This window comes from Nuphar pumila, chromosome 5 (assembly GCF_984573655.1).
Source record: "Nuphar pumila chromosome 5, dmNupPumi1.hap1.1, whole genome shotgun sequence".
NCBI lineage: Eukaryota > Viridiplantae > Streptophyta > Magnoliopsida > Nymphaeales > Nymphaeaceae > Nuphar > Nuphar pumila.
This window is the reverse complement of record NC_143253.1, coordinates 110,391,378-110,404,906: the sequence shown is the minus strand read 5'-3', so window position 1 is coordinate 110,404,906 and position 13,529 is coordinate 110,391,378. Positions and strand designations below refer to the sequence as shown.

Genomic DNA, 13,529 nt, shown 5'->3' with positions numbered 1-13,529 from the left:
TCTTTTGTCTCTGTGTTTACTTGGATTCTTCTGCTATTGGAAGTTAGAAGTGTTGACACCGCATTGTGGTTCGGAGCTTCAAATTTGACATGTTATTCTAGATATGAATCTTAAAATATTTTTTTATTCTGATTTATTTGAATTTGATTCGGTTGGTGTTTTCTATCAGATATACATTTGCATCCAAGTTAAATCCAATCTGTGTGCAATTTTACGAATAACACTCTCTCTCGTTAGAGCTTACTCCAGCGAATGGGGTTTTCAGGGTGTTTTTTTTTCAAATTTGACCCTGCAGATGGGTTCAGCATTGTTGACTCTCTCTCATTACTTTTTTTTTTTCCAAATGTCATTTTTATAATTGAAAAATGATAATATTGTACTGGCAAAAATGAAGTGTTTTTGGAAATTCTCTATAAATTTTTAAATCTTAATGTTTAAAATCGGATGTAAAAAGGATTATTTTAACTTTTGCATGTGCAAAATTTCTTCAAATGTACGATTTTTAATGCTCAAGTATTGTATTTAAGATTTGTAACAGACTGTCATTGATTTGACTTAGAAAATAAAGGATTTTAAAAAAATATAAAAAAAAAACAAAAAGACTAGATAAAAATATCTTTTTAATTTCATGCATGGTTATGCTTAGCATGATTATTTTATACTATTTTTTGGTGTCAAAAATTTAGAAAAAATTAAAAATGATAGATAAATGGCTGTGTTAATTTTTCAAAGCTACCAAGATCACTTTAATTTGACGAGCAATTGAAAAGAAACTCTCTTTGAAAGATAAATTGTTACTGTCGGTAGTGTTTGTTTTTGTTTTAGTCTTAGAACTCAAAAGCGGATGCTCTAAAGGTTCTGACTCAAAACAATAAAATTATAGATGGTGTTTCAAGTTTTTAATTACTGTAAAAATGCAGGTTTTTGATATTAGAACTAAGAGATACAAATTTAAGAACAAAGATTGTTTTGCAAAAAATATGCGAATATGTGAATTTTAACATATATATGCGGATTTGTTCGTATACATGCGAAGCTTTTTTTATATATGCAAAATTTCTTTTAAACATGTGAATTTTTTTGTATCGCTGGATTTTCTCTTAAATATATGAAGTTCCTCTTGTATATGCATATTTCTTCTTATATATGCAAATTTTTTTCTAAATATATTGAAGTTCTTTTTATATATGTAGATTTTCTTTTAAAATATGCAAATTTTTGTGTGTGTATATATATGGTTTTTTTCTCAAACAAGTGAATATATATATATATATATGTATATGCAAATTTCCTTTTAAATATAAGTGAAACTTCTTTTATATATGCAAATTTTCTCTTAAATATACAATTTTTTTCTTAAAATATGCAAATATGAAATTTTTTTCTTAAAATATGCAAATATGCAAATTTTATCATATATATGCATATTTCCTTCTAAACTTGTGAATTTTTTTATAAATATATGTGAAGTTTTTCATATTTATGCAGATATCAAATGTTTAGGAGAAAATTCACATATATAAGAGGAATTTCACATATATTTAGGAGAAAGTTTGCATGTTTAAGTGAAAATCTACGTATATATGAGAAAATTCATATGTTTTTATAAGAAAATTTGTATATATATATATATAATTCGCATATTTTTTACAAAATAATCTATGTTCTCATATTTGTATCTCTTTGATCTGATGTCAAAAGCCTGCATTTTTATAGTTGTTGAAAAGCTAAGACACATGCCTATAACTTTGTTATTTTGAGTTAGAATTGAAAATCTTTTTAGAGTTTACATTTTCAGTTTTAAGACCAGAACAAAAATCTGTTTGACAGGCAGTAACCACTGAACAATTTATTTTTCAGAGGATGTTTCTTCCCAACCGCTCGTCAGATCAAAGTGATTTTAGTCACGTTAGAAATCTATTACCTCATTTGTCTGTATTTTTTATTAATTTTTCAATTTTTTTTTGCTTAGGTAGCCAAAAAACAGTATAGAATAATTAGAAAATAATTGTATTGTACCATAAAAATGTTGTGCTTCTCTAAAACCCCCACAATTTGCTATGTTCTCTCCATGTCCAAAATCTCAAATAGCCAGTGTTGGAATGTCCTTTAACCCTTCGCATGTGCAAAACCGATGAAGTTCGTGCAATATATCTCTCTGCTTCTCAGGTGCCGCATGCGCCTACTTAAAATGAGGTTCACACCTTTTTTTTTTGTGGACTTAAAGAAGTTCCAATAAAATTATATGTGAACTTCCTCTTAAACATGAACAACCCGCATATATTTTATGTAAACTTTTTAAAGTCTGCATAAAATATATGATGACTTGAGGATGTCTGCATATATTTTATGCGGAGTTTAGAAAGTTCGCCTATATTTTATGCATACTTTTTATGTTCACCTATATTTTATGTGGACTTTCTTATCCTCGTCTATGTTCGTTGTTTATATGTTTAGAAGGAACAATCTATCTTTCAGATGACGTTTTTTCAAATCGTTCATCAGATCAAGGTGATCTTGGTAGGAGTGGAAAGCTAACGCCTCAATTCATCTGTTTCCTTTTTTTGTTTTTTCGTATTTCTGGTGAGGTGGAACAATAAAAAAATGTGTACCCTTAAAGGGTGCAGATCATGTTTCTATTTCAGTTTTGAAACTCAGAAACGAAAATCATAGAAGGGTTTTTGGTTCTGACTCAAAACGTAAAAGTTATAAGTCTATGTCTTAGCCTTTCGACAATTATAAAAGCACAAGTTTTTGATATTTGATCAGAGCGATATATATATATATATATATATATATATATATATATATATATATATATATATATATATATATATATATATATATGAGAACAAAAAATATTCTACAAAAAGTAGTCATATATTCAAGAGAAAGTTCGAATATATAAGGGAGGTTCTTATGTGAGAAAAGTAAAAAGGTCTTTTTAAATTCAGTTACATGAGGGAGAATATAAAAAATTATAACGTTTTTTAAAAAAAGTGTCAAATTACTTGTGCAATACAATCGTTTTTCTTAGAATAATCAAAATAGGCACAATCATGCTTGTTCATCTTTTATTTTAGGAATATTGTCAGAATTGTATCTCAGCGTTCATTCATCAATTTTCAACAAATTAGGTATCATTGAAAATATATGTCTATCTAATGTCTTTGTTCTTTTTTGTGTTTTTTTTGAAGTCCTTAATTTTGTGGGTCAAACATCAGTGACAAAGTTTATCGCGAATCTTGAATGCAACACGTAAATACATATTTGAAAGAAAAATCGCATATTTGAAAGAAAATCATACATAAAAAGAGTTAAAATGGTCCTACATTCCAATATTTGTGATTTTGGTCATTAGGTGGATTTTGACAAAATTATGGGTTTTTAAGGAAACACATCATTTTTACGACACATATCATTTTTCACTTTATATTTGTGTACAAATTATTTGCACTGAACGAATCAAACATGGGATTGTAGACAATCATGTCGACGCTGGACAACACAATGGTTTGGACTATTTTGACTGCTTTGTCCAAGAGAGCTCTGTGCCCAGCCAACGGTACGCAGACAACAATATCTGACCCCAATTTGTCTATGCAATCAAACGCCCTTGGAGAGCACATGCAAAGTGAATATCACTTGCTTAAATATAAACTTTTCCTATGTGATTGGATAGTTGAATAGTAGGTTCCAATAATTACAATACATTAGAACCAAAGTTTGCTAACTTGTTAGGCAAGTTGCTTGAGTGCACGAAGCTCGTCTACACCTTTGTTTCGACAAAGCAAGCTGGGGTTAGGCAGACCCCTACCAGTTCTACAACCATACCATTGGGATTGGAACTTGCAACGTCCCAACACAAGGTGACGTGTACTAACTGCTCCTGCCAAACAAGTGGAGACCGTTGGTAGTTAATCTACACCTTACAAAAGCATATTTTAGTCAGAACTTAAAATGAACTTGAGCTTTACAATAAGTACTACCATTGGAGTTAGTTAAAAATGATGAAAATGACTTCAAGATATTCATTTTCCTTCAAAAATGATAATATTTCATGTTTCTAAGAGAATTAAGAGAGTTTACATGGTTTTTGTGAGCCTTACCCGTTGTTTCTTTTTTTTAACTATAAATTTGGTATTTAGGACCTGTTATATCTTACAATTTATAAAGTGTAGCCCTTATATATTCATTAGCTTTTAATGAGAATGCATTCAAACTTCATCCTTTTCCTCCATTTCCAAGTAAAAAAAATTATTTCCGATCTTGCTCTTTAGAGTTCATAAGCCCTAAATTCCTCCCAAACTCAGCGTCAGTTTTAGAAGATTTATTGATCAGAAAGTGCAATATAACATCATGTTTTGCCAAGAAGTTGGTGAAGTTTGTAAAGGCAAGTCGTCTTCAAGCTAAGTAATTCATACATCTTTTCAACGATCAAAACCCACCAGGGAGATACAGAAAGGTTCTAGTTCAAGGGTTTTGTTTACTTATAAATGCTCTATTTCTTTGCATTTTTTTGTTTACTTTTTTATTTGTAAAAGTTTTAATGCATCTATAAACCCAAATGTTGCATGTACCAATGTTTGGTTTTAGCTCGCAACTTGACACATTCATTCCCATTCGCCCTGGTGCAAATAGATCGGACATTCAATCATAGCCCAACATCCTATTTTCGAAATAAGATCCAAGTGTACATTTGGATTGGATTTTGGATTTTGGATTTGTTAAGTCAGTTTTCTCTTATTTGGATCAGTATTGTAAGTTGGGTCTAATTCAGATTTGGATAAATCCAAACCATTTGCATTATTTACATGTAAATAGTTTGTTTTTTTGCCTGGATCCATTATTACCACATATACTTCAGGTCTGAATTCAACCTCATGTCATTGGATCTGATTCAGATCAGGATTCAAAATTGGATCTACTATTAGTAATTTGGATTTAGATCTGGCATGAATTCTGCCTGTTTGCACCGCACCTCTTGCACTTCTCAATCGTCAATTTGGGAGCATATGCTGTATGAAAGACAACAATCACCGATCAACCTCATAGATGAAACTTTGCACAAGGTGAAAGCCTCACTTGATGATGTGGACTCATCATCCATAACCACTTGATCTTATGCACGAATGCTCATGCACACTGAGATGTTTTTTCAAGTTTATGCAGCAATAACCACATTAATCTTATGGTTGAATCCATGCTTAGAGATCATATTGAGTTAAGGTTCTTAATTGGCTGGAATGTAATATATTTAGATTGCAAAGCTCATGTCTCGGCACCTATGATATTAGATTAGTGTGTCATTGTGGTATGTTAAAAAACTCCTTTAGAGCAGTATAACATATCAGTTTTAAGTAGCTTTTGCTTCATTGGTATCTGGCTCAAATCTAGCCATCAAACATCGAGTCTAAAAGTATGCAATTTTAGCTTGAATTTTTACTGTTAAATATTTTGATCTGTTCAAAGTTGGCTTACTAAATTTAAATGATACACTGAACACATCTATAACACACACATACATATATATATATATATATATATATATATATAGAGAGAGAGAGAGAGAGAGAGAGAGAGAGAGAGAGAGAGAGTCTATATATGAATCGAGAATGTGTATTCTGCATGTGAAAAGTAGATGCAACAAAGCATAATTGCTGAAAGCGCCTCTCCAAGGAAGAAAGCATGCTTCCCAAGTGAGAAGTGCCAAAATTCCTTCAAAAGAGAAGAAAGTGCCGGGGGGGGGGCTTCCCATTTGTAGAAAGCAGTGTGCTTCCCACTTGCTTTCTTCTCATTTATTTTTTATTTGCCCCCATCCTTGGCTTCCTCCTCGTTTTTCCCTTTGCTTCTCTTTTGTGTTTTTTTTGCTTTCCTTTCTCTTCGTTCACATTTCTTTTTTTTTCTTTTTACCGGCTTTCATAATCGCTTTCTAAATGAATCTCGCTAGGCTTCGCGCTTCACGCTTCGCGCTTCATGGAACTTTTTAACACTCACGCATTGCTTTTCGTACCCCATTTCGCTTCCTGATACGTTTCTGTCATTTTTGTGCCGCTGTCTCGCAAATCACAAGTCACTTTCGTCAATCTGAGATTCTGAATGAGGGCCAACCAACCCCCACCGGTCTCATTTCCGACCCGTTTTGTTGAGCACAATTTCGCAGACAAGTCAAAGCCGCCCGAACATTGCAAGCGAAGGAAGGTCAAAGACCACTCTCTCTCTCCTGCTGCTGTCTACGCCTTCCCACCTAATACTCCTGCACATTACCAGGAGAACAACATCCCATATCAGATTAGAAAATTGTGAGCGGGGAAGAAGAGGCGAACAACATCCCATAACTTTGCTTCAGATTAGAAAATTGTAAGCGGGGAAGAAGATCAACGAAGGACCACCCCTGCTTGATATTGTAACAAGAACAGTAATGATTTGCTTCGCCTGAAGGCCTTGAGGAAGAAGGGGGAGCAAAGAGTTTGATTGATAGACGATGGCTGCAGCTCGCCTACGTCTGGTCCGTTCGATTAGCTCCTCTCTTCGCGCCATCGTCGCTGCCCGCTTCCATAGCTCTGCATCAGCCCCCTCCGGGATCATTTGGTACCAACTCCTCCTTCCCACGCACTCTGCATAACCCATCATCATAATAATCATTACCCACTTTCCTATCCTATGTTATCTTCCTGTTTGAATCGCTTGTTGTATGACCAATTTACGTTATGCGAGTCAATTTCAACGATGCCCAAAACTGGTGCCAGAATTGTGTAGTAAAAGAATGCAAGCTAAAATTGGCACCTAGAATCGTGCTGTATCTTCTTCTAATGCTCAAGCTGTGTTTGATTTCAGGACCACAACGTACCGTCCCACAGGGTGTGGTGGCAGTCGGTTGAATTTGGTTGAGGTGCTTGTTGATTAATTCTGCTTTTCATGTTCCTTTCATTCTATGCGAGATGTTCGTCTTATTTTTGGGCTATTTCTCTACAGTTACAAACTCCAATTCGGTACTTTTCGTCCGCTGGTATGTGTTCTCCTTTCCTCCCATCTCCATGTACTGACCAAACTAGCCACTATCTTCTTTGTAAAAGTATGTTGGACATCATTGTCTATTTTCCAAAAATGCATCGCACACTTCGTGGATCAAAAAATGCATGGTCGCAGCAACCAACGTGTGCACCATATGGTAGCTTTCGTTAAGGATGGGAAAATCTTCTTATCTGCAGATTCTATTCCAATCCTGGAATCTGCTCAGATGTTAATGTGGGTATTTCCGTCCCCAGAGTAGGATCTGCAGCTCAATTTAAAGTAATGGAACAGGAAATTTGTGCTAAAAATGTCAAAAAGGCAAACTGATACTTAGCAACCTTTAGAAGTGCATGTAATCAACCTGAAGGAAGGTCCAGGTCCTCGTAGGAGTTCCAGATATGGTGTGAGTTTGTAAGCATATGTTTGTTGCCAATGGTGATGACATTTGGTTTCAGCAAGCCATGTCGCTTATGTTGTCAACATTGTCTCTCAAAACTTTCAACATATAGAGAAATTTAGTCTTAAAATGTTCAGTCGCGTGCTCTTTTGTAAAACACATGCTTTTGTGCTAGCTCTACCCATGTCGGACTGCATTCAATACTTCAGATCCATTTGAAATAGAAAACAATATCTAAAATTAAGAAGACAAAGAAACCAAAAATTGAAAATTATTAGTTCAAATAAAGAAACCATCTAAAATCTCTGGAAGTGGGAATTCTCACATTGCAAGAGGCAAGAGGCACACACACACACACACATCCCAGGTATGAATGCAATAGCGAAAAATGAGGTATGGACAGTTTCCCATGAAAGCAGATCCAGATTAAGTCGGTTACCAAGCGGACTGGTATTCAGCGCCATTTCCTTGTTCTATACAACTTCTTTATCTTTACTCTTATCCAGGGGCCATTATGCTTAGGAACTGGATTGGGTCTAAACCTACATGCTTCCACCTTGTGCCCATACTTGTGCCCATACTTCTTTCAGGATTTGCATAGCACTGGCACAAACTCATAAACAACCTGCCATTGGGACTTTTATGACTTTAAACTTGAACCATGCTCCACCCTCGCTCTTGCACAATCTGGCTTTGAGCTAAGGTCTGTAAGGTTGATTGCCCTTAGCCTTAGCTCGATTATCATCCAAACCTCAAGCTTGTTTGTTGTTAGGCTTACTGCAAGTGAGCAGTATTATGTCAGCCTTCCATTGTTAGGACTAGGTTCTATAGGAGCATTTCAATAACACCCTAACACTTCACTTTGCGAATGCTTGTTGTAGAAAAACCAAGAATTTTCCCACTCCGTTTGTCGGTCAAACCAACGAACACACACATATGTATGTATGTATGTATGGGGAGGTGCCAAAAGCGTCAAGCACCAAATTGATGTGGGTATTTATTGCATTTTTAAGCAGCCATGTAGCATAACTTGTTATTTTCCAATTTTGACCTTTCAAAAGATGAGACATCCAATCTATGAAAATAGAGATCCTTCAAGTTACCAGTCTACTTTTTGGTTGATGCACATATGGTAATTGGATGTTGAATGTTTTCTCATTAAAAAAATCTTTTTATTTTTATTGTAATTGTTAAGGAATGCTGTTGTCTAGCAATCATCATTCTTCTTTGCTGATAATGCAGAAGAGCATGTGCACAATGTCCTTCAGATGCCAGCTTTATCCCCAACAATGGTAAGGAAATATAATACTTAAAAAGTAATGCTTTCATGAGAATGTTCATACTTGAGTAGGAAGCCCACCTAGTTGAAAAAAGGGGTTCTCTGTTTCTTGTACGTCTTTTTCATTTCTAACTGAAATATTTTCATAATATTTGGGCTCAAGTTCTTAATTATGGTTTACTACAGAACCAAGGCAACATCGTGAGATGGAGGAAGAAAGAAGGAGACAAGGTCTTTTTTTCTTGTTTTTAACTTTAAAGAATTTACTGCACGTCAGGAAATCTTGGTTTTTTGTTGTTAGTCATTTAACTTGATGTTTCTGTGGGAACATGATGCGTTGTTTCTCCCTATGGTTGCTTATTTTGACATTTATTAATTTAACAGATAGGAATTGGAGATGTGATATGTGAGATAGAGACTGATAAAGCAACCCTTGAATTTGAAAGTCTTGAAGAAGGGTAATCTGCATTAGCTTTTCCTTAAGAGCTCATCCTAGACAGGTCAATTATTCTTTTTGCAATTAAATTAGGAACTTCCCCAATACATACTACCTTGTGCATCTCTCTCTCTCTCTCCACATAAACATGCACATATGAACCCCAAGGGAAAGGGATGTGAAGCTTGTCTGCTACTGCATTATGAGACTTTGAATATGTAACGATGCAGTTTTGGTTTCCTTACCATGTTATTTCATGTAAATGCTGCTTGGTTTACCTAAAACCAGATTAAATGACAATTATTGTTGATATAGTTGAATATACATGCATACATACACACACATATATGTATTTATTATGTATCTGTATACAGGGATTGTATTTGGTCCACTTGATTGTGCTGTATACTCTTCAGTATGCAGTCATGATTGAAAGCTTTATTTGATCAATCTGACCCATATGTGTTTGGCATGATTTATCTATTTGGAATTGCATAGAGGGTTGTTATTTGACAAAAAATATTATTCCTTTTCAATCCTAAAATTTTGGTACATTGTGGACTGTCAAAATTTTAAGCTCTTAAAATCCTGATTACGAGGTGCAATCAGATCCAAAACATGTTTTTGACTAAACAAACCATGTAGACCATGTCTGCGGGGATTGATTCACAAGAAAATGTGAGAAAAAAACTGGTTTATTTTAGACAGGATGATACATACACACACGTGTATATATACATACATATGCATGTGCGTATATACTTACACAAACACACACACACACACATATTAAAATGACTAAAATACCCTTTAACAGTAACATTAAACTAGTTGTGTTTAACATTAGATGAATTCAACTATATTAAAATGACTAAAATACCCTTTAAAAGTGCCATTTTTTAAAAATGTGCTTACTTTTTAAGGTCAAAAAGGTAAATTTGATGAATTAATAAAGTTACTTTTTTGGAAAAGGTGTTTGACTTTTCATTTTCCTCCAAGTTCAAAAGACATGCCAAAAAGTAGCCATGCATTTCTAAAAGTACCATTCTTTTAAGGGTATTTTAGTCATTTTAATGTGGTTGAATCTATCTAATGTTAAACACAACTAGTTTAATGTTAGATTAACCCATATATATATATATATATATATATATATATATATATATATATATATATATATATATATATATATATATATATATATATATATATATATATATATATATATATATATATATATAGAGAGAGAGAGAGAGAGAGAGAGAGAGAGAGAGAGAGAGAGAGAGAGAGATCTAAACACTAATCTTGTTGAACCTCAAGGGCCGTCACTGCTTCATGCTCTTGTTGCACAATTCAAAGTATCTTCTTGTATGCATCTGCGAGGATAAAACTAAAGCTCTTGAAGATAATTTCTAGCGACTGCTACTTTGAATTGTTAATATATTGTAGACTCTCTCTCTCTCTCTCAGGTATTTGGCTAAGATATTGGTACCTGAAGGTTCCAAGGATGTGAATGTGGGACAGCCTATTGCCATCACTGTGAGTGATTGCACCTTGTTTTTTTTCTGAACAAATTTCTTTCCTTATATTTCTCTTGCTAATTAAAGTAATTATTATTCTCTGGAGTGATCATAACGTTGTTTGGACTTCCTGCCAATAGTTTTTCCATTTCAGTTTGTCTCGATCCACACTCAGATACTTGTGTTCTGAACCGAAAAACCATCTCCTTATCATGGCATCTTTCTGTGTTCAAAGGTCGAGGATGCAGATGATATACAAAAGGTCCCAACTGATGTCATCAGTAATCCAGATCCACCTTCAAAAACATTGACAGATGGCTTGACACATGGGGATGTAAAAAACAAAGAAACAGGACACATGACTAATTTCACCAGAATCAGCCCATCGGCAAAATTGCTTATTGCAAGATATGGCTTAGATGCATCGTCCTTGAAAGCATCAGGTCCTCGCCATACTCTTTTGAAAGGTGATGTCTTGGCAGCTATAAAATTTGTAAATGTTTCCTCAAGGGCTCCAACATTGTCTCAGCATGAGATATCTTCGTCAAGTCCAACTTTGCAATTGCCAGTTGGGCTATCACCCCAATCAAAGGGTCCTTTACATCTGGATAGTGCTCATGACGATTTGCCAAACACTCAAATACGCAAGGTAGGTTCTAGTGGATTATGCAATGTGCTTCATGGTTTTGGTTTATTTAATATGGAAGTTCAAAAATTATTGTGATTGTAATATTTCCCAAACGTGCATTTTATTCTGTGAAGTTCATTTATAAGCCCTAAGCCCTGCATATCACATGCTAATAAGGGATATTAACAACTGTAAGTTAAAACTTCATTTTATATACTTATTTAATTTTCTGTACTTGTTACTGTAGTTGCTTTGGGTGGTTTTTGGATGTTGCAAGGGTTGATTACGTTTGTTTGGTATCCAAATACAAAAGGCAACCCCTTTTTTTTTTATCGATGAGGAGTACAAAAAGCAAGTTAAAGTAATAAGTTTGTCTGATCAGCTATTCCTTATTTGCCATTTGCAAAGGAAATTATCAATAATGGATAAATTATATTTTAATCTCTCTGCCTCTCCCTCATGTACTAGTTGCAATACAGGAAGATTAATTTTCAGGAACCACTTTGTAGGCACGTCAAAAATGGCTGTTGGTTCCGTTGATTCACAAGATCCTGTTTGTAATGAAATCTTAGTAATTCTTTGCTTGTGAACAATTTCAGAGAACACGCCTATCCTTTTCATTATCATAGAATAGCCATGATTTTTGTGATGCTCCATATGGTGGAAGAGATGGTAATAATTTTCTTATGCTAAATAAGATGGAAAAGTGATGAGACAACCTCCCTTATCCTATGTCACAAAGATACTGTACGATCCAATGCATGACAGGAGTTCCTGAACCCTTTGACGAATAGGGAATTTTCTTTTAAATTTCGAAATCAATAAAAAATATTTTTTGATATTTTAATATGTAACTACCTTTTTATTAAATATAACTATAAATTATTTTAAAACTAAAAAATATTAAAATAATGTCTATGCATGTCTGGGTCATGTTGGTGTGTCCAATCTGTGTCCCCATAGACATGAAACCTAAGTAGCTTGTCACTGTGAATAGCTGTTGGCCCTTAATTACCTGGTCTATGGGAGGCACACAAGTATTCATTCAACCTTGACTAGGATTAATAACATACTACATACATTTGCAACAATTACATGTATGATGTATTCCATATGTGGTGGTATTAACATACATAAAATTAATAATAAAAAATTATAGAATATGAAGTCATGTTTTACCTTTTCCAGTTCATAATAAAACTGCATTTTTCCTTTTTGAACTTGTACATTCTGATGTGTGGGGGCTAACTCGGAAACCTACAATTTCAAATTCTAAATATTACATCTCATTTATAGTTGGTTATAGTGCATACATGTGGATTTACTTCCTGAAAAATAAATATGCAAAGAGGTGTAGTTTTTTTGTTAGTTAGTGGCATAGTCACAGATTTTGCCGATATTTTCAAAATATCGTAATATTATTGCTGTATTTTCAGCAAACAATATTATAGGTAAAATATCACGATATTATCAATTATTGTTACTATTTTTATTTATTTTCTATATTGTAAATGTTTTTTTCTTCTTTATTTTTCATTTTTTACTTATTTCTTTTATTATATATATGTTTTATTATCTAAACATATATTTTGTTACTTATTTTTGTTATTTTTATATTTATTTTTTATTTTTTTAAGCCCCAAAAATCTTCAGAGATTTATTACCAAACCTATAATATCGCGAGAAATAGCCTCACCAAGATATAGCCGATACCGATATTTGTGACTATGGTTAGTGGTGACTACCTGTAAAGACACAAATCAAGTCCCCTGCACAGTTTTCTCCTGCTGGGTTCTTCCTCCACCCAATCTTTCACAAGTAACTAAGTTGAGGCAGCATCGAGCTATTAGTTGTTAGGGTTAGGGACTACTTTCATGTATTTACTATCTTTTGTCATTTGGAAGCCTTGTCGAAACCCATTCTTCTCGTGCAATTGTGAACCTCCAAACTGTTGGTGGTGATGAGTATGGATTCATGACTTTTTCAAATTTCTTCTTGTAAATGGAATTAATCATCAAATCTCATGTTGACATACTCTAGCACAAAGTGGGATAGCTTTGAGAAATCATAGGCACATAATTGAGACTACCTTGTGGATTACAATTTTATGAAATGCGACCATACTTATAATTGTGTATATGACAATCAACTGCCTTGAAAGGTGCTTTGGTGGTGCCGTGGAGACACTCCCTATGCCACACTTATTGAAAAGCAAATTGGCTCTTCATATCTGTGTGCATTCGGATGTCTGCTAT

The 13,529-nt window shown here is 33.9% G+C and overlaps 1 protein-coding gene across 4 annotated transcripts in view; it reads left to right on the top strand.

Moving 5' to 3' along the window:
* Positions 1 to 5,956: 5,956 nt before the first annotated feature.
* Positions 5,957 to 13,529, top strand: part of LOC149838104 (dihydrolipoyllysine-residue acetyltransferase component 1 of pyruvate dehydrogenase complex, mitochondrial-like) — a 37,222-nt gene continuing 29,649 nt past the window's right edge. For 3 of the 4 annotated variants that reach the window (XR_016431934.1, XM_090006367.1, XM_090006368.1), the window contains exons 1-8: positions 5,957 to 6,591; positions 6,838 to 6,892; positions 6,976 to 7,009; positions 8,654 to 8,703; positions 8,877 to 8,921; positions 9,075 to 9,148; positions 10,596 to 10,665; positions 10,882 to 11,295. Coding sequence is in view for 3 of the 4 variants with exons in the window: in XM_090006367.1 (XP_089862493.1) it covers positions 6,485 to 6,591; positions 6,838 to 6,892; positions 6,976 to 7,009; positions 8,654 to 8,703; positions 8,877 to 8,921; positions 9,075 to 9,148; positions 10,596 to 10,665; positions 10,882 to 11,295 (849 nt within the window). In the remaining variant the exon portion in view is untranslated. Of the gene's footprint in view, positions 6,592 to 6,837; positions 6,893 to 6,975; positions 7,010 to 8,606; positions 8,704 to 8,876; positions 8,922 to 9,074; positions 9,149 to 10,595; positions 10,666 to 10,881; positions 11,296 to 13,529 lie in introns of all 4 variants that reach the window. The other variant, XM_090006369.1, reaches the window with a different exon arrangement.